This window comes from Leptodactylus fuscus, unplaced genomic scaffold, assembly GCF_031893055.1.
Source record: "Leptodactylus fuscus isolate aLepFus1 unplaced genomic scaffold, aLepFus1.hap2 HAP2_SCAFFOLD_606, whole genome shotgun sequence".
In the NCBI taxonomy this organism is placed as follows: Eukaryota; Metazoa; Chordata; class Amphibia; order Anura; family Leptodactylidae; genus Leptodactylus; species Leptodactylus fuscus.
In genome coordinates this window covers 1-26487 of record NW_027440638.1, presented here as the reverse complement: position 1 = coordinate 26487, position 26487 = coordinate 1, and the positions used below count along the sequence as shown (strand labels likewise).

Here is a 26487-nt window from a genome sequence, read left to right as displayed (position 1 = left end):
CACTGAAGATTCTCTGTACAGTCCAGCCACAGCCCACGAGAGAACCCACCGGGCCTGTCCTGGGGAGCGCTGGGGTCACCACTAACACCATTGATCAATATTTCTCCATCATAACATCTGAAGATGCCGCCAGGTGCACGGACCCTCAAACCCTCCTTTACTGGGCAAGTTCCAGAGCGATGTGCCCGACGTGCTGTCAGAGGGCGATGTGCCCGACGTGCTGTCAGAGGGCGATGTGCCCGACGTGCTGTCAGAGGGCGATGTGCCCGACGTGCTGTCAGAGGGCGATGTGCCCGACGTGCTGTCAGAGGGCGATGTGCCCGACGTGCTGTCAGAGGGCGATGTGCCCGACGTGCTGTCAGAGGGCGATGTGCCCGACGTGCTGTCAGAGGGCGATGTGCCCGACGTGCTGTCAGAGGGACGTCTCTCCTGTCTCTGTCCCTCTGACGTCTCTCCTGTCTCTGCCCCCCTGACGTCTCTCCTGTCTCTGCCCCCCTGACGTCTCTCCTGTCTCTGCCCCCTGACGTCTCTCCTGTCTCTGCCCCCTGACGTCTCTCCTGTCTCTGCCCCCTGACGTCTCTCCTGTCTCTGCCCCCTGACGTCTCTCCTGTCTCTGTCCCTCTGACGTCTCTCCTGTCTCTGCCCCCCTGACGTCTCTCCTGTCTCTGCCCCCCTGACGTCTCTCCTGTCTCTGCCCCTCTCCTGTCTCTGCCCCCCTGACGTCTCTGCTGTCTCTGCCCCCCTGACGTCTCTCCTGTCTCTGCCCCCTGACGTCTCTCCTGTCTCTGCCCCCCTGACGTCTCTCCTGTCTCTGCCCCCCTGACGTCTCTCCTGTCTCTGCCCCCCTGACGTCTCTCCTGTCTCTGCCCACCTGACGTCTCTCCTGTCTCTGCCCCTCTGACGTCTCTCCTGTCTCTGCCCCCCTGACGTCTCTCCTGTCTCTGCCCACCTGACGTCTCTCCTGTCTCTGTCCCTCTGACGTCTCTGCTGTCTCTGCCCCTGACGTCTCTCCGTCTCTGCCCCTCTCCTGTCTCTGCCTCTGACGTCTCTGCTGTCTCTGCCCCCCTGACGTCTCTGCTGTCTCTGCCCCCCTGACGTCTCTCCTGTCTCTGTCCCTCTGACGTCTCTCCTGTCTCTGCCCCCCTGACGTCTCTCCTGTCTCTGCCCCCTGACGTCTCTCCTGTCTCTGCCCCCCTGACGTCTCTCCTGTCTCTGCCCCCCTGACGTCTCTCCTGTCTCTGCCCACCTGACGTCTCTCCTGTCTCTGTCCCTCTGACGTCTCTGCTGTCTCTGCCCCTGACGTCTCTCCGTCTCTGCCCCTCTCCTGTCTCTGCCTCTGACGTCTCTGCTGTCTCTGCCCCCCTGACGTCTCTGCTGTCTCTGCCCCCCTGACGTCTCTCCTGTCTCTGTCCCTCTGACGTCTCTCCTGTCTCTGCCCCCCTGACGTCTCTCCTGTCTCTGCCCCCTGACGTCTCTCCTGTCTCTGCCCCCCTGACGTCTCTCCTGTCTCTGCCCCCCTGACGTCTCTCCTGTCTCTGCCCACCTGACGTCTCTCCTGTCTCTGTCCCTCTGACGTCTCTGCTGTCTCTGCCCCTGACGTCTCTCCGTCTCTGCCCCTCTCCTGTCTCTGCCTCTGACGTCTCTGCTGTCTCTGCCCCCCTGACGTCTCTGCTGTCTCTGCCCCCCTGACGTCTCTCCTGTCTCTTCCCCTCTCCTGTCTCTTCCCCTCTCCTGTCTCTCTCCCCCTGACGTCTCTGCTGTCTCTGCCCCCCTGACGTCTCTCCTGTCTCTGTCCCTCTGACGTCTCTCCTGTCTCTGCCCCTGACGTCTCTCCTGTCTCTGCCCCTGACGTCTCTCCTGTCTCTGCCCCCCTGACGTCTCTCCTGTCTCTGCCCCCCTGACGTCTCTCCTGTCTCTGCCCCCCTGACGTCTCTCCTGTCTCTGCCCCTCTGACGTCTCTCCTGTCTCTGCCCCCCTGACGTCTCTCCTGTCTCTGCCCCCCTGACGTCTCTCCTGTCTCTGCCCCCCTGACGTCTCTCCTGTCTCTGCCCCCCTGACGTCTCTCCTGTCTCTGCCCCCCTGACGTCTCTCCTGTCTCTGCCCCCCTGACGTCTCTCCTGTCTCTGCCCCCCTGACGTCTCTCCTGTCTCTGTCCCTCTGACGTCTCTGCTGTCTCTGCCCCTGACGTCTCTCCGTCTCTGCCCCTCTCCTGTCTCTGCCTCTGACGTCTCTGCTGTCTCTGCCCCCCTGACGTCTCTGCTGTCTCTGCCCCCCTGACGTCTCTCCTGTCTCTTCCCCTCTCCTGTCTCTTCCCCTCTCCTGTCTCTCTCCCCCTGACGTCTCTGCTGTCTCTGCCCCCCTGACGTCTCTCCTGTCTCTGTCCCTCTGACGTCTCTCCTGTCTCTGCCCCTGACGTCTCTCCTGTCTCTGCCCCTGACGTCTCTCCTGTCTCTGCCCCCCTGACGTCTCTCCTGTCTCTGCCCCCCTGACGTCTCTCCTGTCTCTGCCCCCCTGACGTCTCTCCTGTCTCTGCCCCTCTGACGTCTCTCCTGTCTCTGCCCCCCTGACGTCTCTCCTGTCTGCCCCCCTGACGTCTCTCCTGTCTCTGTCCCTCTGACGTCTCTCCTGTCTCTGCCCCCCTGACGTCTCTCCTGTCTCTGCCCCCCTGACGTCTCTCCTGTCTCTGCCCCCCTGACGTCTCTCCTGTCTCTGCCCCCCTGACGTCTCTCCGTCTCTGCCCCTCTCCTGTCTCTGCCCCCCTGACGTCTCTGCTGTCTCTTCTCACCCCCAGGTCCTCCGTTTCTGCTGTTCTTCTCCGCGCACAGTTGAAGTTCTGCTGAACACTTACAGTAAAGTTCGCGGCTCTGAGGACTGGGCCGAGGTTGTCCCTGAGGAGGAGCAGCAGGTGAGTGAGGGGAACTGAGGAAAACGGCGCTTTTATGGGCGGGGCATCAATCAGCGACACACAGATTAGAATATATGGCAGAGATCCGCGCTTTGCCCCTGCAGTGTGGGGGAACCCCGACCGCGCCCAGGAAACCCCAAATGTGGAGTCAAAAGGTGAAATATTAGTCACACTAAATCCTCAAGGTTTATATCCCCCCCACCATATAAAACTTTACGGAATCAATAATCCCACAATACAAGATCGATAATCCCACAATACAGAATCGATAATCCCACAATACAGGATCGATAATCCCACAATACAGAATCGATAATCCCACAATACAGAATCGATAATCCCACAATACAGAATCGATAATCCCACAATACAAAATCGATAATCCCACAATACAGAATCGATAATCCCACAATACAGAATCGATAATCCCACAATACAGAATCGATAATCCCACAATACAAGATCGATAAACCCACAATACAAGATCAATAATCCCACAATAGAGAATCAATAATCCCACAATACGGAATCAATAATCCCACAATACAAATTCAATAATCCCACAATATGAGTGACAAAATCCGGCTGTATTTTGCTGATCTACCACCAGTGGCCGCTGTTTGTCACTCTGAATTAGTGTTGCACTTCCTCTCCTCACCACTGGAGGCCGCTGTGTTCATCCTAGGACTTGCCTGTACCATAGACGAGCGCTCTGTACCAGTGAGACGCCATCTTGTTTCTGTCTGGGCCTAGGTACAGCCATGAGGCGGTGGAACCTGTGCTGGAGTGACTTGTTCCAGTCTCAGACTCTTTCTCCTCCTTGTATTACCCTTGTGGTCTCCACCTCAGGTCGCTCCTCGGACCACTACTCTTCAGTACTGACCTGCTCCTGGCTTATTCCATCTGGCCACGTCTGTGTCTGGTAACAGGATTGTGGAGCCTGAGCTATGGAACCTTCTGGAGCCTGAGCTATGGAATCTTCTGGAGCCTGAGCTATGGAATCTTCTGGAGCCTGAGCTATGGAATCTTCTGGAGACCTGAGCTATGGAATCTTCTGGAGCCTGAGCTATGGAATCTTCTGGAGACCTGAGCTATGGAATCTTCTGGAGCCTGAGCTGTGGAATCTTCTGGAGACCTGAGCTGTGGAATCTTCTGGAGCCTGAGCTATGGAATCTTCTGGAGACCTGAGCTGTGGAATCTTCTGGAGACCTGAGCTGTGGAATCTTCTGGAGACCTGAGCTGTGGAATCTTCTGGAGACCTGAGCTGTGGAATCTTCTGGAGACCTGAGCTGTGGAATCTTCTGGAGACCTGAGCTGTGGAATCTTCTGGAGACCTGAGCTGTGGAATCTTCTGGAGACCTGAGCTGTGGAATCTTCTGGAGACCTGAGCTGTGGAATCTTCTGGAGACCTGAGCTGTGGAATCTTCTGGAGACCTGAGCTATGAAACCTTCTGGAGACCTGAGCTCGGAGGTTCGGGTCAGTAACATCAGCTGTTTCCTTACTGGCCCGTCCTGATGTGCGAGTATTGGGACAAGTAACTGAGGACTTACAGAATATACAGGGGCTTCTAATCCAGGCTGTGGCTCCTGCCCCCTCCCCGCCTCTTCCAGCCTTCAGGTTTGGGGCGCACCCCTCTCACCCCCTCACTGGGTATTACCATGCTTCTGACACATCAGGCTGTAGCAAGTCCTCCTATTGAGGCCGATGATGGACGTCCTGAGGATACTCGAGGTAAGAAAGGTGGATTTCTATCCGGCCTCGTAACAATCGGCAGTTCCACCTTCCACTTCCAGAGACTCTGAAACAAGGAAATACTCCGAGGCCGATGCTGAACCTGCTCACATGGACAGTGTATAAGAACGTGCCGATAGAAGGGAACGCAGACGGCGGCAAAACCAGTGTCTTATTGTGGGGAACCTGCTCACATGGACAGTGTATAAGAACGTGCCGATAGAAGGGAACGCAGACGGCGGCAAAACCACTGTCTTATTGTGGGGAATCGGCTCACATGGACAGTGTACAAGAACGTGCCGATAGAAGGGAACGCAGACGGCGGCAAAACCAGTGTCTTATTGTGGGGAACCTGAGCACATGGACAGTGTATAAGAACGTGCCGATAGAAGGGAACGCAGACGGCGGCAAAACCACTGTCTTATTGTGGGGAATCGGCTCACATGGACAGTGTACAAGAACGTGCCGATAGAAGGGAACGCAGACGGCGGCAAAACCACTGTCTTATTGTGGGGAATCGGCTCACATGGACAGTGTATAAGAACGTGCCGATAGAAGGGAACGCAGACGGCGGCAAAACCAGTGTCTTATTGTGGGGAACCTGAGCACATGGACAGTGTACAAGAACGTGCCGATAGAAGGGAACGCAGACGGCGGCAAAACCACTGTCTTATTGTGGGGAACCTGAGCACATGGACAGTGTACAAGAACGTGCCGATAGAAGGGAACGCAGACGGCGGCAAAACCACTGTCTTATTGTGGGGAACCTGAGCACATGGACAGTGTACAAGAACGTGCCGATAGAAGGGAACGCAGACGGCGGCAAAACCACTGTCTTATTGTGGGGAATCTGCTCACATGGACAGTGTACAAGAACGTGAGCGTGCCGATAGAAGGGAACGCAGACGGCGGCAAAACCAGTGTCTTATTGTGGGGAATCTGCTCACATGGACAGTGTACAAGAACGTGAGCGTGCCGATAGAAGGGAACGCAGACGGCGGCAAAACCAGTGTCTTATTGTGGGGAACCTGCTCACATGGACAGTGTATAAGAGCGTGCCGATAGAAGGGAACGCAGACGGCGGCAAAACCACTGTCTTATTGTGGGGAATCGGCTCACATGGACAGTGTACAAGAACGTGCCGATAGAAGGGAACGCAGACGGCGGCAAAACCACTGTCTTATTGTGGGGAATCGGCTCACATGGACAGTGTATAAGAATGTGCCGATAGAAGGGAACGCAGACAGCGGCAAAACCAGTGTCTTATTGTGGGGAACCTGAGCACATGGACAGTGTACAAGAGCGTGCCGATAGAAGGGAACGCAGACAGCGGCAAAACCAGTGTCTTATTGTGGGGAACCTGAGCACATGGACAGTGTACAAGAGCGTGCCGATAGAAGGGAACGCAGACGGCGGCAAAACCAGTGTCTTAATGTGGGGAACCTGAGCACATGGACAGTGTATAAGAACGTGCCGATAGAAGGGAACGCAGACGGCGGCAAAACCAGTGTCTTATTGTGGGGAACCTGAGCACATGGACAGTGTACAAGAACGTGCCGATAGAAGGGAACGCAGACGGCGGCAAAACCAGTGTCTTATTGTGGGGAACCTGAGCACATGGACAGTGTACAAGAGCGTGCCGATAGAAGGGAACGCAGACGGCGGCAAAACCAGTGTCTTATTGTGGGGAACCTGAGCACATGGACAGTGTACAAGAACGTGCCGATAGAAGGGAACGCAGACGGCGGCAAAACCACTGTCTTATTGTGGGGAACCTGCTCACATGGACAGTGTACAAGAACGTGCCGATAGAAGGGAACGCAGACGGCGGCAAAACCACTGTCTTATTGTGGGGAACCTGCTCACATGGACAGTGTATAAGAATGTGCCGATAGAAGGGAACGCAGACGGCGGCAAAACCAGTGTCTTATTGTGGGGAACCTGAGCACATGGACAGTGTACAAGAACGTGAGCGTGCCGATAGAAGGGAACGCAGACACCGTTGTGATGGTGGTGGTAGTAGTAGTATTCTCTTAGGGACCTCTCCCCTCTGAGCCGGTGTGATGGTGGTGGTAGTAGTAGTATTCCCTTGGGGACCTCTCCTCTCTGAGCCGGTGTGATGGTGGTGGTAGTAGTATTCCCTTGGGGACCTTTCCCCTCTGAGCCGGTGTGATGGTGGTGGTAGTAGTAGTATTCCCTTGGGGACCTCTCCTCTCTGAGCCGGTGTGATGGTGGTGGTGGTGGTAGTAGTATTCCCTTGTGGACCTCTCCCCTCTGAGCCGGTGTGATGGTGGTAGTAGTAGTATTCCCTTGGGGACCTCTTACTCTCTGAGCCGGTGTGATGGTGGTGGTAGTAGTGTTCCCTTGGGGACCTCTCCTCTCTGAGCCGGTGTGATGGTGGTGGTAGTAGTAGTATTCCCTTGGGGACCTCTCCCCTCTGAGCCGGTGTGATGGTGGTGGTAGTAGTAGTATTCTTTTGGGGACCTCTCCTCTCTGAGCCGGTGTGATGGTGGTAGTAGTAGTATTTCCTTGGGGACCTCTCCTCTCTGAGCCGGTACGATGGTGGTGGTAGTAGTAGTATTCCCTTGGGGACCTCTCCTCTCTGAGCTGGTGTGATGGTGGTGGTAGTAGTAGTATTCTCTTGGGGACCTCTCCTCTCTGAGCCGGTGTGATGGTGGTAGTAGTAGTATTCCCTTGTGGACCTCTCCCCTCTGAGCCGGTGTGATGGTGGAGGTAGTAGTATTCCCTTGGGGACCTCTCCCCTCTGACCCGGTGTGATGGTGGTAGTAGTAGTATTCTCTTGGGGACCTCTCCTCTCTGAGCCGGTGTGATGGTGGTGGTAGTAGTAGTATTCTCTTGGGGACCTCTTCTCTCTGAGCCGGTGTGATGGTGGTGGTAGTAGTATTCCCTTGGGGACCTCTCCTCTCTGAGCCGGTGTGATGGTGGTGGTGGTAGTAGTAGTATTCTCTTGGGGACCTCTCCTCTCTGAGCCGGTGTGATGGTGGTGGTAGTAGTAGTATTCCCTTGGGGACCTCTCCCCTCTGAGCCGGTGTGATGGTGGTGGTAGTAGTAGTATTCCCTTGGGGACCTCTCCTCTCTGAGCCGGTGTGATGGTGGTGGTAGTAGTAGTATTCCCTTGGGGACCTCTCCCCTCTGAGCCGGTGTGATGGTGGTGGTAGTAGTATTCTCTTGGGGACCTCTCCCCTCTGAGCCGGTGTGATGGTGGAGGTAGTAGTATTCCCTTGGGGACCTCTCCTCTCTGAGCCGGTACGATGGTGGTAGTAGTAGTATTCTCTTGGGGACCTCTTCTCTCTGAGCCGGTGTGATGGTGGTGGTAGTAGTATTCTCTTGGGGACCTCTCCTCTCTGAGCCGGTGTGATGGTGGTGGTAGTAGTAGTATTCTCTTGGGGACCTCTTCTCTCTGAGCCGGTGTGATGGTGGTGGTAGTAGTATTCTCTTGGGGACCTCTCCTCTCTGAGCCGGTGTGATGGTGGTGGTAGTAGTATTCTCTTGGGGACCTCTCCTCTCTGAGCCGGTGTGATGGTGGTAGTAGTAGTAGTATTCTCTTGGGGACCTCTTCTCTCTGAGCCGGTGTGATGGTGGTGGTAGTAGTATTCTCTTGGGGACCTCTCCTCTCTGAGCCGGTGTAATGGTGGTGGTAGTAGTAGTATTCCCTTGGGGACCTCTCCTCTCTGAGCCGGTGTGATGGTGGTGGTGGTGGTAGTAGTATTCCCTTGTGGACCTCTCCCCTCTGAGCCGGTGTGATGGTGGTAGTAGTAGTATTCCCTTGGGGACCTCTCCCCTCTGAGCCGGTGTGATGGTGGTGGTAGTAGTAGTATTCCCTTGGGGACCTCTCCCCTCTGAGCCGGTGTGATGGTGGTAGTAGTAGTATTCTCTTGGGGACCTCTCCCCTCTGAGCCGGTGTGATGGTGGTAGTAGTAGTATTTCCTTGGGGACCTCTCCTCTCTGAGCCGGTACGATGGTGGTAGTAGTAGTATTCCCTTGGGGACCTCTCCTCTCTGAGCCGGTACGATGGTGGTGGTGGTAGTAGTAGTATTCCCTTGTGGACCTCTCCCCTCTGAGCCGGTGTGATGGTGGAGGTAGTAGTATTCCCTTGGGGACCTCTCCCCTCTGACCCGGTGTGATGGTGGTAGTAGTAGTATTCTCTTGGGGACCTCTCCTCTCTGAGCCGGTGTGATGGTGGTGGTAGTAGTAGTATTCTCTTGGGGACCTCTCCTCTCTGAGCCGGTGTGATGGTGGTAGTAGTAGTATTCTCTTGGGGACCTCTTCTCTCTGAGCCGGTGTGATGGTGGTAGTAGTAGTAGTATTCTCTTGGGGACCTCTCCCCTCTGAGCCGGTGTGATGGTGGTAGTAGTAGTATTCCCTTGTGGACCTCTCCCCTCTGAACCGGTGTGATGGTGGAGGTAGTAGTATTCCCTTGGGGACCTCTCCCCTCTGAGCCGGTGTGATGGTGGTGGTAGTAGTATTCCCTTGGGGACCTCTCCTCTCTGAGCCGGTGTGATGGTGGTGGTAGTAGTAGTATTCTCTTGGGGACCTCTCCCCTCTGAGCCGGTGTGATGGTGGTGGTAGTAGTATTCCCTTGGGGACCTCTCCTCTCTGAGCCGGTGTGATGGTGGTGGTAGTAGTATTCTCTTGGGGACCTCTTCTCTCTGAGCCGGTGTGATGGTGGTGGTAGTAGTATTCTCTTGGGGACCTCTCCTCTCTGAGCCGGTGTGATGGTGGTGGTAGTAGTAGTATTCCCTTGGGGACCTCTCCCCTCTGAGCCGGTGTGATGGTGGTGGTAGTAGTAGTATTCTCTTGGGGACCTCTTCTTTCTGAGCCGGTGTGATGGTGGTGGTAGTAGTATTATTCTCTTGGGGACCTCTCCCCTCTGAGCCGGTGTGATGGTGGTGGTAGTAGTAGTATTCCCTTGGGGACCTCTCCCCTCTGAGCCGGTGTGATGGTGGTAGTAGTAGTATTCCCTTGGGGACCTCTCCTCTCTGAGCCGGTACGATGGTGGTAGTAGTAGTATTCTCTTGGGGACCTCTTCTCTCTGAGCCGGTGTGATGATGGTGGTAGTAGTAGTATTCTCTTGGGGACCTCTTCTCTCTGAGCCGGTGTGATGGTGGTAGTAGTATTCTCTTGGGGACCTCTCCTCTCTGAGCCGGTGTGATGGTGGTGGTAGTAGTATTCTCTTGGGGACCTCTCCTCTCTGAGCCGGTGTGATGATGGTGGTAGTAGTAGTATTCTCTTGGGGACCTCTCCTCTCTGAGCCGGTGTGATGGTGGTAGTAGTAGTAGTATTCTCTTGGGGACCTCTCCCCTCTGAGCCGGTGTGATGGTGGTAGTAGTAGTATTCTCTTGGGGACCTCTTACTCTCTGAGCCGGTACGATGGTGGTAGTAGTATTCTCTTGGGGACCTCTCCTCTCTGAGCCGGTGTGATGGTGGTGGTAGTAGTATTCTCTTGGGGACCTCTCCTCTCTGAGCCGGTGTGATGATGGTGGTAGTAGTAGTATTCTCTTGGGGACCTCTCCTCTCTGAGCCGGTGTGATGGTGGTAGTAGTAGTAGTATTCTCTTGGGGACCTCTCCTCTCTGAGCCGGTACGATGGTGGTAGTAGTATTCCCTTGGGGACCTCTCCTCTGAGCCGGTGTGATGATGGTGGTAGTAGTAGTATTCTCTTGGGGACCTCTCCTCTCTGAGCCGGTGTGATGGTGGTGCTAGTAGTAGTATTCCCTTGGGGACCTCTTCTCTCTGAGCCGGTGTGATGGTGGTGGTAGTAGTAGTATTCTCTTGGGGACCTCTCCTCTCTGAGCCGGTACGATGGTGGTGGTAGTAGTAGTATTCTCTTGGGGACCTCTCCTCTCTGAGCCGGTGTGATGGTGGTAGTAGTAGTATTCCCTTGGGGACCTCTCCTCTCTGAGCTGGTGTGATGGTGGTAGTAGTAGTATTCTCTTGGGGACCTCTTACTCTCTGAGCCGGTGTGATGGTGGTGGTAGTAGTATTCCCTTGGGGACCTCTCCCCTCTGAGCCCGTGTGATGGTGGTGGTAGTAGTAGTATTCTCTTGGGGACCTCTTACTCTCTGAGCCGGTGTGATGGTGGTGGTAGTAGTATTCCCTTGGGGACCTCTCCTCTCTGAGCCGGTGTGATGGTGGTGGTAGTAGTAGTATTCTCTTGGGGACCTCTCCTCTCTGAGCCGGTGTGATGGTGGTGGTAGTAGTAGTATTCTCTTGGGGACCTCTTCTTTCTGAGCCGGTGTGATGGTGGTGGTAGTAGTAGTATTCTCTTGGGGACCTCTCCCCTCTGAGCCGGTGTGATGGTGGTGGTAGTAGTAGTATTCCCTTGGGGACCTCTCCCCTCTGAGCCGGTGTGATGGTGGTAGTAGTAGTATTCCCTTGGGGACCTCTCCTCTCTGAGCCGGTACGATGGTGGTAGTAGTAGTATTCTCTTGGGGACCTCTTCTCTCTGAGCCGGTGTGATGGTGGTGGTAGTAGTATTCTCTTGGGGACCTCTCCTCTCTGAGCCGGTGTGATGGTGGTGGTAGTAGTAGTATTCTCTTGGGGACCTCTTCTCTCTGAGCCGGTGTGATGGTGGTAGTAGTAGTATTCTCTTGGGGACCTCTTACTCTCTGAGCCGGTACGATGGTGGTAGTAGTATTCTCTTGGGGACCTCTCCTCTCTGAGCCGGTGTGATGGTGGTGGTAGTAGTATTCTCTTGGGGACCTCTTACTCTCTGAGCCGGTACGATGGTGGTAGTAGTATTCTCTTGGGGACCTCTTACTCTCTGAGCCGGTGTGATGGTGGTAGTGGTAGTATTCTCTTGGGGACCTCTCCTCTCTGAGCCGGTATGATGGTGGTAGTAGTATTCTCTTGGGGACCTCTCCTCTCTGAGCCGGTGTGATGATGGTGGTAGTAGTAGTATTCTCTTGGGGACCTCTCCTCTCTGAGCCGGTGTGATGGTGGTGGTAGTAGTAGTATTCTCTTGGGGACCTCTCCCCTCTGAGCCGGTGTGATGGTGGTAGTAGTAGTATTCTCTTGGGGACCTCTTACTCTCTGAGCCGGTACGATGGTGGTAGTAGTATTCTCTTGGGGACCTCTCCTCTCTGAGCCGGTGTGATGGTGGTGGTAGTAGTATTCTCTTGGGGACCTCTCCTCTCTGAGCCGGTGTGATGATGGTGGTAGTAGTAGTATTCTCTTGGGGACCTCTCCCCTCTGAGCCGGTGTGATGGTGGTGGTAGTAGTAGTATTCTCTTGGGGACCTCTCCTCTCTGAGCCGGTGTGATGGTGGTGCTAGTAGTAGTATTCCCTTGGGGACCTCTTCTCTCTGAGCCGGTGTGATGGTGGTGGTAGTAGTAGTATTCTCTTGGGGACCTCTCCTCTCTGAGCCGGTACGATGGTGGTGGTAGTAGTAGTATTCTCTTGGGGACCTCTCCTCTCTGAGCCGGTGTGATGGTGGTAGTAGTAGTATTCCCTTGGGGACCTCTCCTCTCTGAGCTGGTGTGATGGTGGTAGTAGTAGTATTCTCTTGGGGACCTCTTACTCTCTGAGCCGGTGTGATGGTGGTGGTAGTAGTATTCCCTTGGGGACCTCTCCCCTCTGAGCCCGTGTGATGGTGGTGGTAGTAGTAGTATTCTCTTGGGGACCTCTTACTCTCTGAGCCGGTGTGATGGTGGTGGTAGTAGTATTCCCTTGGGGACCTCTCCCCTCTGAGCCGGTGTGATGGTGGAGGTAGTAGTATTCCCTTGGGGACCTCTCCTCTCTGAGCCGGTGTGATGGTGGTGGTAGTAGTAGTATTCTCTTGGGGACCTCTCCTCTCTGAGCCGGTGTGATGGTGGTGGTGGTAGTAGTATTCTCTTGGGGACCTCTCCTCTCTGAGCCGGTACGATGGTGGTAGTAGTATTCTCTTGGGGACCTCTCCTCTCTGAGCCGGTGTGATGGTGGTGGTAGTAGTAGTATTCCCTTGGGGACCTCTCCTCTCTGAGCCGGTGTGATGGTGGTAGTAGTAGTAGTATTTCCTTGGGGACCTCTTACTCTCTGAGCCGGTGTGATGGTGGTAGTGGTAGTATTCTCTTGGGGACCTCTCCTCTCTGAGCCGGTACGATGGTGGTAGTAGTATTCCCTTGGGGACCTCTCCTCTCTGAGCCGGTGTGATGGTGGTGGTAGTAGTAGTATTCTCTTGTGGACCTCTCCTCTCTGAGCCGGTGTGATGGTGGTGGTAGTAGTAGTATTCCCTTGGGGACCTCTCCTCTCTGAGCCGGTGTGATGGTGGTGGTAGTAGTAGTATTCTCTTGGGGACCTCTCCCCTCTGAGCCGGTGTGATGGTGGTAGTAGTAGTATTCTCTTGGGGACCTCTCCTCTCTGAGCCGGTACGATGGTGGTAGTAGTAGTATTCTCTTGGGGACCTCTTACTCTCTGAGCCGGTGTGATGGTGGTAGTAGTAGTATTCTCTTGGGGACCTCTCCTCTCTGAGCCGGTGTGATGGTGGTGGTAGTAGTAGTATTCCCTTGGGGACCTCTCCCCTCTGAGCCGGTGTGATGGTGGTGGTAGTAGTAGTATTCTCTTGGGGACCTCTTCTTTCTGAGCCGGTGTGATGGTGGTGGTAGTAGTAGTATTCTCTTGGGGACCTCTCCCCTCTGAGCCGGTGTGATGGTGGTGGTAGTAGTAGTATTCCCTTGGGGACCTCTCCCCTCTGAGCCGGTGTGATGGTGGTAGTAGTAGTATTCTCTTGGGGACCTCTTACTCTCTGAGCCGGTGTGATGGTGGTAGTAGTAGTATTCTCTTGGGGACCTCTCCCCTCTGAGCCGGTGTGATGGTGGTGGTAGTAGTAGTATTCCCTTGGGGACCTCTCCTCTCTGAGCCGGTACGATGGTGGTAGTAGTAGTATTCTCTTGGGGACCTCTTCTCTCTGAGCCGGTGTGATGGTGGTGGTAGTAGTATTCTCTTGGGGACCTCTCCTCTCTGAGCCGGTGTGATGATGGTGGTAGTAGTAGTATTCTCTTGGGGACCTCTTCTCTCTGAGCCGGTGTGATGGTGGTAGTAGTATTCTCTTGGGGACCTCTCCTCTCTGAGCCGGTGTGATGGTGGTGGTAGTAGTATTCTCTTGGGGACCTCTCCTCTCTGAGCCAGTGTGATGGTGGTAGTAGTATTCTCTTGGGGACCTCTCCTCTCTGATCCGGTGTGATGGTGGTGGTAGTAGTATTCTCTTGGGGACCTCTCCCCTCTGAGCCGGTGTGATGGTGGTAGTAGTAGTATTCTCTTGGGGACCTCTTACTCTCTGAGCCGGTACGATGGTGGTAGTAGTATTCTCTTGGGGACCTCTCCTCTCTGAGCCGGTGTGATGGTGGTGGTAGTAGTATTCTCTTGGGGACCTCTCCTCTCTGAGCCGGTGTGATGATGGTGGTAGTAGTAGTATTCTCTTGGGGACCTTTCCTCTCTGAGCCGGTGTGATGGTGGTAGTAGTAGTAGTATTCTCTTGGGGACCTCTCCTCTCTGAGCCGGTACGATGGTGGTAGTAGTATTCCCTTGGGGACCTCTCCTCTGAGCCGGTGTGATGATGGTGGTAGTAGTAGTATTCTCTTGGGGACCTCTCCTCTCTGAGCCGGTGTGATGGTGGTGCTAGTAGTAGTATTCCCTTGGGGACCTCTTCTCTCTGAGCCGGTGTGATGGTGGTGGTAGTAGTAGTATTCTCTTGGGGACCTCTCCTCTCTGAGCCGGTACGATGGTGGTGGTAGTAGTAGTATTCTCTTGGGGACCTCTCCTCTCTGAGCCGGTGTGATGGTGGTAGTAGTAGTATTCCCTTGGGGACCTCTCCTCTCTGAGCTGGTGTGATGGTGGTAGTAGTAGTATTCTCTTGGGGACCTCTTACTCTCTGAGCCGGTGTGATGGTGGTGGTAGTAGTATTCCCTTGGGGACCTCTCCCCTCTGAGCCCGTGTGATGGTGGTGGTAGTAGTAGTATTCTCTTGGGGACCTCTTACTCTCTGAGCCGGTGTGATGGTGGTGGTAGTAGTATTCCCTTGGGGACCTCTCCTCTCTGAGCCGGTGTGATGGTGGTGGTAGTAGTAGTATTCTCTTGGGGACCTCTCCTCTCTGAGCCGGTGTGATGGTGGTGGTAGTAGTAGTATTCTCTTGGGGACCTCTTCTTTCTGAGCCGGTGTGATGGTGGTGGTAGTAGTAGTATTCTCTTGGGGACCTCTCCCCTCTGAGCCGGTGTGATGGTGGTGGTAGTAGTAGTATTCCCTTGGGGACCTCTCCCCTCTGAGCCGGTGTGATGGTGGTAGTAGTAGTATTCCCTTGGGGACCTCTCCTCTCTGAGCCGGTACGATGGTGGTAGTAGTAGTATTCTCTTGGGGACCTCTTCTCTCTGAGCCGGTGTGATGGTGGTGGTAGTAGTATTCTCTTGGGGACCTCTCCTCTCTGAGCCGGTGTGATGGTGGTGGTAGTAGTAGTATTCTCTTGGGGACCTCTTCTCTCTGAGCCGGTGTGATGGTGGTAGTAGTAGTATTCTCTTGGGGACCTCTTACTCTCTGAGCCGGTACGATGGTGGTAGTAGTATTCTCTTGGGGACCTCTCCTCTCTGAGCCGGTGTGATGGTGGTGGTAGTAGTATTCTCTTGGGGACCTCTCCTCTCTGAGCCGGTGTGATGATGGTGGTAGTAGTAGTATTCTCTTGGGGACCTCTCCTCTCTGAGCCGGTGTGATGGTGGTAGTAGTAGTAGTATTCTCTTGGGGACCTCTCCCCTCTGAGCCGGTGTGATGGTGGTAGTAGTAGTATTCTCTTGGGGACCTCTTACTCTCTGAGCCGGTACGATGGTGGTAGTAGTATTCTCTTGGGGACCTCTCCTCTCTGAGCCGGTGTGATGGTGGTGGTAGTAGTATTCTCTTGGGGACCTCTCCTCTCTGAGCCGGTGTGATGATGGTGGTAGTAGTAGTATTCTCTTGGGGACCTCTCCTCTCTGAGCCGGTGTGATGGTGGTAGTAGTAGTAGTATTCTCTTGGGGACCTCTCCTCTCTGAGCCGGTACGATGGTGGTAGTAGTATTCCCTTGGGGACCTCTCCTCTCTGAGCCGGTACGATGGTGGTGGTAGTAGTAGTATTCTCTTGGGGACCTCTCCTCTCTGAGCCGGTGTGATGGTGGTAGTAGTAGTATTCCCTTGGGGACCTCTCCTCTCTGAGCTGGTGTGATGGTGGTAGTAGTAGTATTCTCTTGGGGACCTCTTACTCTCTGAGCCGGTGTGATGGTGGTGGTAGTAGTATTCCCTTGGGGACCTCTCCCCTCTGAGCCCGTGTGATGTGGTGGTAGTAGTAGTATTCTCTTGGGGACCTCTTACTCTCTGAGCCGGTGTGATGGTGGTGGTAGTAGTAGTATTCTCTTGGGGACCTCTCCTCTCTGAGCCGGTGTGATGGTGGTAGTAGTAGTATTCTCTTGGGGACCTCTCCTCTCTGAGCCGGTGTGATGGTGGTGGTAGTAGTAGTATTTCCTTGGGGACCTCTCCTCTCTGCGCCGGTGTGATGGTGGTGGTGGTGGTGGTAGTAGTAGTATTCCCTTGGGGACCTCTCCTCTCTGAGCCGGTGTGATGGTGGTAGTAGTAGTAGTATTTCCTTGGGGACCTCTTACTCTCTGAGCCGGTGTGATGGTGGTAGTGGTAGTATTCTCTTGGGGACCTCTCCTCTCTGAGCCGGTACGATGGTGGTAGTAGTATTCCCTTGGGGACCTCTCCTCTCTGAGCCGGTGTGATGGTGGTGGTAGTAGTAGTATTCTCTTGTGGACCTCTCCTCTCTGAGCCGGTGTGATGGTGGTGGTAGTAGTAGTATTCCCTTGGGGACCTCTCCTCTCTGAGCCGGTGTGATGGTGGTGGTAGTAGTATTCTCTTGGGGACCTCTCCTCTCTGAGCCGGTGTGATGATGGTGGTAGTAGTAGTATTCTCTTGGGGACCTCTCCTCTCTGAGCCGGTGTGATGGTGGTGGTAGTAGTAGTATTCTCTTGGGGACCTCTCCTCTCTGAGCCGGTGTGATGGTGGTGGTAGTAGTATTCTCTTGGGGACCTCTCCTCTCTGAGCCGGTGTGATGATGGTGGTAGTAGTAGTATTCTCTTGGGGACCTCTCCTCTCTGAGCCGGTGTGATGGTGGTGGTAGTAGTAGTATTCTCTTGGGGACCTCTCCCCTCTGAGCCGGTGTGATGGTGGTAGTAGTAGTATTCTCTTGGGGACCTCTTACTCTCTGAGCCGGTGTGATGGTGGTAGTAGTAGTATTCTCTTGGGGACCTCTCCTCTCTGAGCCGGTACGATGGTGGTAGTAGTAGTATTCTCTTGTGGACCTCTCCCCTCTGAGCCGGTGTGATGGTGGTGGTAGTAGTAGTATTCTCTTGTGGACCTCTCCTCTCTGAGCCGGTGTGATGGTGGTGGTAGTAGTATTCTCTTGGGGACCTCTCCTCTCTGAGCCGGTACGATGGTGGTAGTAGTAGTATTCTCTTGGGGACCTCTCCCCTCTGAGCCGGTGTGATGGTGGTGGTAGTAGTAGTATTCTCTTGTGGACCTCTCCTCTCTGAGCCGGTGTGATGGTGGTGGTAGTAGTAGTATTCTCTTGGGGACCTCTCCTCTCTGAGCCGGTGTGATGGTGGTGGTAGTAGTATTCTCTTGGGGACCTCTCCTCTCTGAGCCGGTGTGATGGTGGTGGTAGTAGTATTCTCTTGGGGACCTCTCCTCTCTGAGCCGGTACGATGGTGGTAGTAGTAGTATTCTCTTGGGGACCTCTTACTCTCTGAGCCGGTGTGATGGTGGTAGTAGTAGTATTCTCTTGGGGACCTCTCCCCTCTGAGCCGGTGTGATGGTGGTAGTAGTAGTATTCTCTTGGGGACCTCTCCCCTCTGAGCCGGTGTGATGGTGGTGGTAGTAGTAGTATTCTCTTGTGGACCTCTCCTCTCTGAGCCGGTGTGATGGTGGTGGTAGTAGTAGTATTCTCTTGGGGACCTCTCCTCTCTGAGCCGGTGTGATGGTGGTGGTAGTAGTATTCTCTTGGGGACCTCTCCTCTCTGAGCCGGTGTGATGGTGGTGGTAGTAGTATTCTCTTGGGGACCTCTCCTCTCTGAGCCGGTACGATGGTGGTAGTAGTAGTATTCTCTTGGGGACCTCTCCCCTCTGAGCCGGTGTGATGGTGGTAGTAGTAGTATTCTCTTGGGGACCTCTCCCCTCTGAGCCGGTGTGATGGTGGTAGTAGTAGTATTCTCTTGTGGACCTCTCCTCTCTGAGCCGGTGTGATGGTGGTGGTAGTAGTAGTATTCTCTTGGGGACCTCTCCTCTCTGAGCCGGTGTGATGGTGGTGGTAGTAGTATTCTCTTGGGGACCTCTCCTCTCTGAGCCGGTGTGATGGTGGTGGTAGTAGTATTCTCTTGGGGACCTCTCCTCTCTGAGCCGGTGTGATGGTGGTGGTAGTAGTAGTATTCTCTTGGGGACCTCTCCTCTCTGAGCCGGTGTGATGGTGGTGGTGGTAGTAGTATTCTCTTGGGGACCTCTCCTCTCTGAGCCGGTGTGATGGTGGTGGTAGTAGTAGTATTCTCTTGGGGACCTCTCCTCTCTGAGCCGGTGTGATGGTGGTGGTAGTAGTATTCTCTTGGGGACCTCTCCTCTCTGAGCCGGTGTGATGGTGGAGGTAGTAGTATTCCCTTGGGGACCTCTCCCCTCTGAGCCGGTGTGATGGTGGTGGTGGTAGTAGTAGTATTCTCTTGTGGACCTCTCCTCTCTGAGCCGGTGTGATGGTGGTGGTAGTAGTATTCTCTTGGGGACCTCTCCTCTCTGAGCCGGTGTGATGGTGGTAGTAGTAGTATTCCCTTGGGGACCTCTCCTCTCTGAGCCGGTGTGATGGTGGTGGTAGTAGTATTCTCTTGGGGACCTCTCCTCTCTGAGCCGGTGTGATGGTGGTGGTGGTAGTAGTATTCTCTTGGGGACCTCTCCTCTCTGAGCCGGTGTGATGGTGGTGGTAGTAGTAGTATTCTCTTGGGGACCTCTCCTCTCTGAGCCGGTGTGATGGTGGTGGTAGTAGTATTCTCTTGGGGACCTCTCCTCTCTGAGCCGGTACGATGGTGGTGGTAATAGTAGTATTCTCTTGGGGACCTCTCCTCTCTGAGCCGGTACGATGGTGGTAGTAGTAGTAGTATTCTCTTGGGGACCTCTCCTCTCTGAGCCGGTGTGATGGTGGTGGTAGTAGTAGTAGTATTCTCTTGGGGACCTCTCCCCTCTGAGCCGGTGTGATGGTGGTAGTAGTAGTATTCTCTTGGGGACCTCTCCCCTCTGAGCCGGTGTGATGGTGGTAGTAGTAGTATTCTCTTGTGGACCTCTCCTCTCTGAGCCGGTGTGATGGTGGTGGTAGTAGTAGTATTCTCTTGGGGACCTCTCCTCTCTGAGCCGGTGTGATGGTGGTGGTAGTAGTATTCTCTTGGGGACCTCTCCTCTCTGAGCCGGTGTGATGGTGGTGGTAGTAGTATTCTCTTGGGGACCTCTCCTCTCTGAGCCGGTGTGATGGTGGTGGTAGTAGTAGTATTCTCTTGGGGACCTCTCCTCTCTGAGCCGGTGTAATGGTGGTGGTAGTAGTATTCTCTTGGGGACCTCTCCTCTCTGAGCCGGTGTGATGGTGGTGGTGGTAGTAGTATTCTCTTGGGGACCTCTCCTCTCTGAGCCGGTGTGATGGTGGTGGTGGTAGTAGTATTCTCTTGGGGACCTCTCCTCTCTGAGCCGGTGTGATGGTGGTGGTAGTAGTATTCTCTTGGGGACCTCTCCTCTCTGAGCCGGTGTGATGGTGGAGGTAGTAGTATTCCCTTGGGGACCTCTCCCCTCTGAGCCGGTGTGATGGTGGTGGTGGTAGTAGTAGTATTCTCTTGTGGACCTCTCCTCTCTGAGCCGGTGTGATGGTGGTGGTAGTAGTATTCTCTTGGGGACCTCTCCTCTCTGAGCCGGTGTGATGGTGGTAGTAGTAGTATTCCCTTGGGGACCTCTCCTCTCTGAGCCGGTGTGATGGTGGTGGTAGTAGTATTCTCTTGGGGACCTCTCCTCTCTGAGCCGGTGTGATGGTGGTGGTGGTAGTAGTATTCTCTTGGGGACCTCTCCTCTCTGAGCCGGTGTGATGGTGGTGGTAGTAGTAGTATTCTCTTGGGGACCTCTCCTCTCTGAGCCGGTGTGATGGTGGTGGTAGTAGTATTCTCTTGGGGACCTCTCCTCTCTGAGCCGGTACGATGGTGGTGGTAATAGTAGTATTCTCTTGGGGACCTCTCCTCTCTGAGCCGGTGTGATGGTGGTGGTAGTAGTAGTATTCTCTTGGGGACCTCTCCCCTCTGAGCCGGTGTGATGATGGTGGTGGTAGTATTCCCTTGGGGACCTCTCCCCTCTGAGCTGGTGTGATGGTGGTGGTAGTAGTAGTATTCTCTTGGGGACCTCTTACTCTCTGAGCCGGTGTGATGGTGGTGGTAGTAGTAGTATTCTCTTGGGGACCTCTCCTCTCTGAGCCGGTGTGATGGTGGTGGTAGTATTCTCTTGGGGACCTCTTACTCTCTGAGCCGGTGTGATGGTGGTAGTAGTAGTATTCTCTTGGGGACCTCTCCTCTCTGAGCCGGTGTGATGGTGGTGGTAGTATTCTCTTGGGGACCTCTTACTCTCTGAGCCGGTGTGATGGTGGTGGTAGTAGTAGTATTCTCTTGGGGACCTCTTACTCTCTGAGCCGGTACGATGGTGGTAGTAGTATTCTCTTGGGGACCTCTTACTCTCTGAGCCGGTACGATGGTGGTAGTAGTAGTATTCTCTTGGGGACCTCTTACTCTCTGAGCCGGTGTGATGGTGGTGGTAGTAGTATTCTCTTGGGGACCTCTCCCCTCTGAGCCGGTGTGATGATGATGGTGGTGGTAGTAGTAGTATTCTCTTGGGGACCTCTTACTCTCTGAGCCGGTGTGATGGTGGTAGTAGTAGTAGTATTCTCTTGGGGACCTCTCCCCTCTGAGCCGGTGTGATGATGATGGTGGTGGTAGTAGTAGTATTCTCTTGGGGACCTCTTACTCTCTGAGCCGGTGTGATGGTGGTGGTAGTAGTAGTATTCTCTTGGGGACCTCTTCTCTCTGAGCCGGTGTGATGATGGTGGTGGTAGTAGTAGTATTCTCTTGGGGACCTCTTCTCTCTGAGCCGGTACGATGGTGGTAGTAGTATTCTCTTGGGGACCTCTTACTCTCTGAGCCGGTGTGATGGTGGTGGTGGTAGTAGTAGTATTCTCTTGTGGACCTCTCCTCTCTGAGCCGGTGTGATGGTGGTGGTAGTAGTATTCTCTTGGGGACCTCTCCTCTCTGAGCCGGTGTGATGGTGGTAGTAGTAGTATTCCCTTGGGGACCTCTCCTCTCTGAGCCGGTGTGATGGTGGTGGTAGTAGTATTCTCTTGGGGACCTCTCCTCTCTGAGCCGGTGTGATGGTGGTGGTGGTAGTAGTATTCTCTTGGGGACCTCTCCTCTCTGAGCCGGTGTGATGGTGGTGGTAGTAGTAGTATTCTCTTGGGGACCTCTCCTCTCTGAGCCGGTGTGATGGTGGTGGTAGTAGTATTCTCTTGGGGACCTCTCCTCTCTGAGCCGGTACGATGGTGGTGGTAATAGTAGTATTCTCTTGGGGACCTCTCCTCTCTGAGCCGGTGTGATGGTGGTGGTAGTAGTAGTATTCTCTTGGGGACCTCTCCCCTCTGAGCCGGTGTGATGATGGTGGTGGTAGTATTCCCTTGGGGACCTCTCCCCTCTGAGCTGGTGTGATGGTGGTGGTAGTAGTAGTATTCTCTTGGGGACCTCTTACTCTCTGAGCCGGTGTGATGGTGGTGGTAGTAGTAGTATTCTCTTGGGGACCTCTCCTCTCTGAGCCGGTGTGATGGTGGTGGTAGTATTCTCTTGGGGACCTCTTACTCTCTGAGCCGGTGTGATGGTGGTAGTAGTAGTATTCTCTTGGGGACCTCTCCTCTCTGAGCCGGTGTGATGGTGGTGGTAGTATTCTCTTGGGGACCTCTTACTCTCTGAGCCGGTGTGATGGTGGTGGTAGTAGTAGTATTCTCTTGGGGACCTCTTACTCTCTGAGCCGGTACGATGGTGGTAGTAGTATTCTCTTGGGGACCTCTTACTCTCTGAGCCGGTACGATGGTGGTAGTAGTAGTATTCTCTTGGGGACCTCTTACTCTCTGAGCCGGTGTGATGGTGGTGGTAGTAGTATTCTCTTGGGGACCTCTCCCCTCTGAGCCGGTGTGATGATGATGGTGGTGGTAGTAGTAGTATTCTCTTGGGGACCTCTTACTCTCTGAGCCGGTGTGATGGTGGTAGTAGTAGTAGTATTCTCTTGGGGACCTCTCCCCTCTGAGCCGGTGTGATGATGATGGTGGTGGTAGTAGTAGTATTCTCTTGGGGACCTCTTACTCTCTGAGCCGGTGTGATGGTGGTGGTAGTAGTAGTATTCTCTTGGGGACCTCTTCTCTCTGAGCCGGTGTGATGATGGTGGTGGTAGTAGTAGTATTCTCTTGGGGACCTCTTCTCTCTGAGCCGGTACGATGGTGGTAGTAGTATTCTCTTGGGGACCTCTTACTCTCTGAGCCGGTGTGATGGTGGTAGTAGTATTCTCTTGGGGACCTCTTACTCTCTGAGCCGGTGTGATGGTGGTGCAGGCATGACTCAGGTGTCCAGGATGCAGTGAACCAGGTAACTGTTTCTTACCTGACATGAGGAGCAGCAGCGGTCGCTTGCAGATAGGAGTAGTAGTGCACAGTTCCATCCTCCTGCCTTGGTTGTAGGAGGCTGCTCAGAGGTGTTACAGGCTCGGGGATTTAAGTCCACAACTCCTCCTCCTCTCGTACCACTCCCCACCTGGGATGTTGGTGGATGTTGAGGTGTTGGAACTGCACAGGGTGACTGCTACTACTAGACTGGTCTTCAACAGTCTCCAGAAAGACTATAGTCTCCTATAACCCCGCCCACTGACCTGTGATTGGCCAGGGCTGAACCAAGGCAAGGGTTTTGAACTGTGAAGGGGGAAAAATAACAAGGAAAAGCACAACAGACAAACAGCAGAAGTAGCGGCACTCCAGGATGCTGCACCGGGACCTGCCTATGTGCTGCCTATAATTTGGTGCATGTAAGACCTGGTGATAAATGGAACACGGCATTCAGATCTGGTTGTGGACACTTTGGGTACTTAGTCATGTCTTTTGGACGGTGTAACGCAGCCGCCACCTTTCAGCATTTCATTGATGACATCTTCTGCTAGATCAGCTTGTAGTCATTTATCTGGATGATATACTAATCTCCTCCGACTCTGAAGAAGAATACCGAAACCATGTCAGAGTTGTGCCACGGCGTCTTCTTGGGTTCTGTTCTTTCTACTGTAGGACAGCGGGTGGACTTCTGTAAGATTCCAGCAATCACTGACTGGCCAACCCCACGGAACGTGAAAGAGGTCCAGGGCTGGTGGGATTTGCTCGTTCCTACAGATGGTTTATTAAGAATGTTTCAGCTCTAACCGCACCAATCCATTAACCAGGACAAGGGGAAGAGCAATGGTTTGGCCTTCTCAAGCTCAGGATGTCGTCCTTTGTCTAAAGACCAAATTGACCCCAACCCCTTTCCAGACTCGCCCTGACCCTGAACTTGTCTTTATCGTTGCTGCTTCTGACTGTGCCGTAGGGGCAATTCTATCACTAAGAACTGGAGGGGAGGACTTGCTGCGTCCTTGTGCTTATTATTCTAGAAGATTGACCTTCTCAGAGAAGAATTGTGATGGAGGACACCAGGAGCTTCTGGCCATCGTTGCTGATTTTCAGGAGTGGCCCAGCAGATAGTGGAGCTATTGGACCATCGTCAGAGCTGCTGAATGTTTGTCTCCCCGTCAAGCTCGGTGGGTCTGATACTGACCAAATTTCATCTTGTGATCTCTTATAGACCTGGCTCCGAAACGGAAAAGCTGCCGCCGTATCCAGACTGTTCTCTAATGGCTCCCCACCACCTGCCCCACCAACTACCATTCTGTCAGATTCCAATCTTGTGGGGTCATTACTAACCAGGATCTGCTGGAAGAGATAAGAGCGGGATAGGAGACCGATCCGGTTCTTCTGAATCCCCCAGATGACGGATCCTGTACAATGTGTAGGGACTCGTACACGTTGCATTTATGTGCCAACGACTAAGAGAAGTCCAGTTTATTTCTGACTCCGAGCAGCAGGTCACGTTCAGAAGACAAAAGAACTTGTGTCCCTTCATTGGTGGCCTAATGATTAAGAGGACGTGAAGGAATGTTTCTTCTTGTAATAAAACTCCTCGCGCTCCGCCAGCGCCTCTTTGCAGCGTCTTCAATGACTTCCCCTTCTTGGGGGTTCTTATCTAGGGACTTTATTGTATTTCCTGCCTCTAAGGGGAAAAATGCCATCTTACTTGGGGCTGACCGACTGACCAAAGCAGCTCACTGTATCCCAGGTTCTGGTATGGAGCTGAGCTGCAGTAATAGTGCCCGACCGCTATACAGTGTGTGGAGCTGAGCTGCAGTAACAGTGCCCGACCGCTATACAGTGTGTGGAGCTGAGCTGCGGTAACAGTGCCCGACCGCTATACAGTGTGTGGAGCTGAGCTGCGGTAACAGTGCCCGACCGCTATACAGTGTGTGGAGCTGAGCTGCGGTAACAGTGCCCGACCGCTATACAGTGTGTGGAGCTGAGCTGCGGTAACAGTGCCCGACCGCTATACAGTGTGTGGAGCTGAGCTGCGGTAACAGTGCCCGACCGCTATACAGTGTGTGGAGCTGAGCTGTGGTAACAGTCCCTGACCGCTATACAGTGTGTGGAGCTGAGCTGCGGTAACAGTGCCCGACCGCTATACAGTGTGTGGAGCTGAGCTGCGGTAACAGTGCCCGACCGCTATACAGTGTGTGGAGCTGAGCTGCGGTAACAGTGCCCGACCGCTATACAGTGTGTGGAGCTGAGCTGCGGTAACAGTCCCTGACCGCTATACAGTGTGTGGAGCTGAGCTGCGGTAACAGTGCCCGACCGCTATACAGTGTGTGGAGCTGAGCTGCGGTAACAGTGCCCGACCGCTATACAGTGTGTGGAGCTGAGCTGCGGTAACAGTGCCCGACCGCTATACAGTGTGTGGAGCTGAGCTGCGGTAACAGTGCCCGACCGCTATACAGTGTGTGGAGCTGAGCTGCGGTAACAGTGTCCGACCGCTATACAGTGTGTGGAGCTGAGCTGCGGTAACAGTGCCCGACCGCTATACAGTGTGTGGAGCTGAGCTGCGGTAACAGTGTCCGACCGCTATACAGTGTGTGGAGCTGAGCTGCGGTAACAGTCCCTGACCGCTATACAGTGTGTGGAGCTGAGCTGTGGTAACAGTCCCTGACCGCTATACAGTGTGTGGAGCTGAGCTGTGGTAACAGTGCCCGACCGCTATACAGTGTGTGGAGCTGAGCTGCGGTAACAGTGCCCGACCGCTATACAGTGTGTGGAGCTGAGCTGCGGTAACAGTGCCCGACCGCTATACAGTGTGTGGAGCTGAGCTGTGGTAACAGTCCCTGACCGCTATACAGTGTGTGGAGCTGAGCTGCGGTAACAGTGCCCGACCGCTATACAGTATGTGGAGCTGAGCTGCGGTAACAGTGCCCGACCGCTATACAGTGTGTGGAGCTGAGCTGCGGTAACAGTCCCTGACCGCTATACAGTGTGTGGAGCTGAGCTGCGGTAACAGTGCCCGACCGCTATACAGTGTGTGGAGCTGAGCTGCGGTAACAGTGTCCGACCGCTATACAGTGTGTGGAGCTGAGCTGCGGTAACAGTGCCCGACCGCTATACAGTGTGTGGAGCTGAGCTGTGGTAACAGTCCCTGACCGCTATACAGTGTGTGGAGCTGAGCTGCGGTAACAGTGTCCGACCGCTATACAGTGTGTGGAGCTGAGCTGCGGTAACAGTGCCCGACCGCTATACAGTGTGTGGAGCTGAGCTGTGGTAACAGTCCCTGACCGCTATACAGTGTGTGGAGCTGAGCTGCGGTAACAGTGCCCGACCGCTATACAGTGTGTGGAGCTGAGCTGCGGTAACAGTGCCCGACCGCTATACAGTGTGTGGAGCTGAGCTGCGGTAACAGTCCCTGACCGCTATACAGTGTGTGGAGCTGAGCTGCGGTAACAGTGCCCGACCGCTATACAGTGTGTGGAGCTGAGCTGCGGTAACAGTGTCCGACCGCTATACAGTGTGTGGAGCTGAGCTGCGGTAACAGTGCCCGACCGCTATACAGTGTGTGGAGCTGAGCTGCGGTAACAGTGCCCGACCGCTATACAGTGTGTGGAGCTGAGCTGCGGTAACAGTGCCCGACCGCTATACAGTGTGTGGAGCTGAGCTGCGGTAACAGTGTCCGACCGCTATACAGTGTGTGGAGCTGAGCTGCGGTAACAGTGTCCGACCGCTATACAGTGTGTGGAGCTGAGCTGCGGTAACAGTGCCCGACCGCTATACAGTGTGTGGAGCTGAGCTGCGGTAACAGTGCCCGACCGCTATACAGTGTGTGGAGCTGAGCTGCGGTAACAGTGTCCGACCGCTATACAGTGTGTGGAGCTGAGCTGGGGATTGGGGGGCGTGGGGCTCTGGGGATTGGGGGCCCTGGGGTTTGGGGGGCCCCTGGGGATTGCCTTCCTGCTCTGCTCATGACTCTCAGCTATTCTTCCTTCCAGAAACATCCCCACTTCTTCCAGTCCGTGTTCTCACTGTCCAGCAGTCCACGCTCTCTGCAACACCTGTGCCGCTGCGCTCTGCGCTCCCACCTGGAGGGACGACTCCCAGAGACTCTGCCACAGATCCCCCTGCCCGCCCCACTCTTACAG

General features: G+C 54.4%; 1 protein-coding gene across 1 annotated transcript in view; it reads left to right on the top strand.

Moving 5' to 3' along the window:
* LOC142188658 (ankyrin repeat and SOCS box protein 10-like) overlaps positions 1–26478 on the top strand; it is a gene marked incomplete at its 3' end in the record, with an annotated part of 29934 nt that extends 3456 nt beyond the window's left edge. Inside the window, exons 4-5 of the mRNA XM_075261902.1 lie at positions 2792–2905; positions 26338–26478. Coding sequence (XP_075118003.1) covers positions 2792–2905; positions 26338–26478 — 255 coding nt within the window. The remainder of the gene's footprint in view (positions 1–2791; positions 2906–26337) is intronic.
* Positions 26479–26487: the final 9 nt, after the last annotated feature.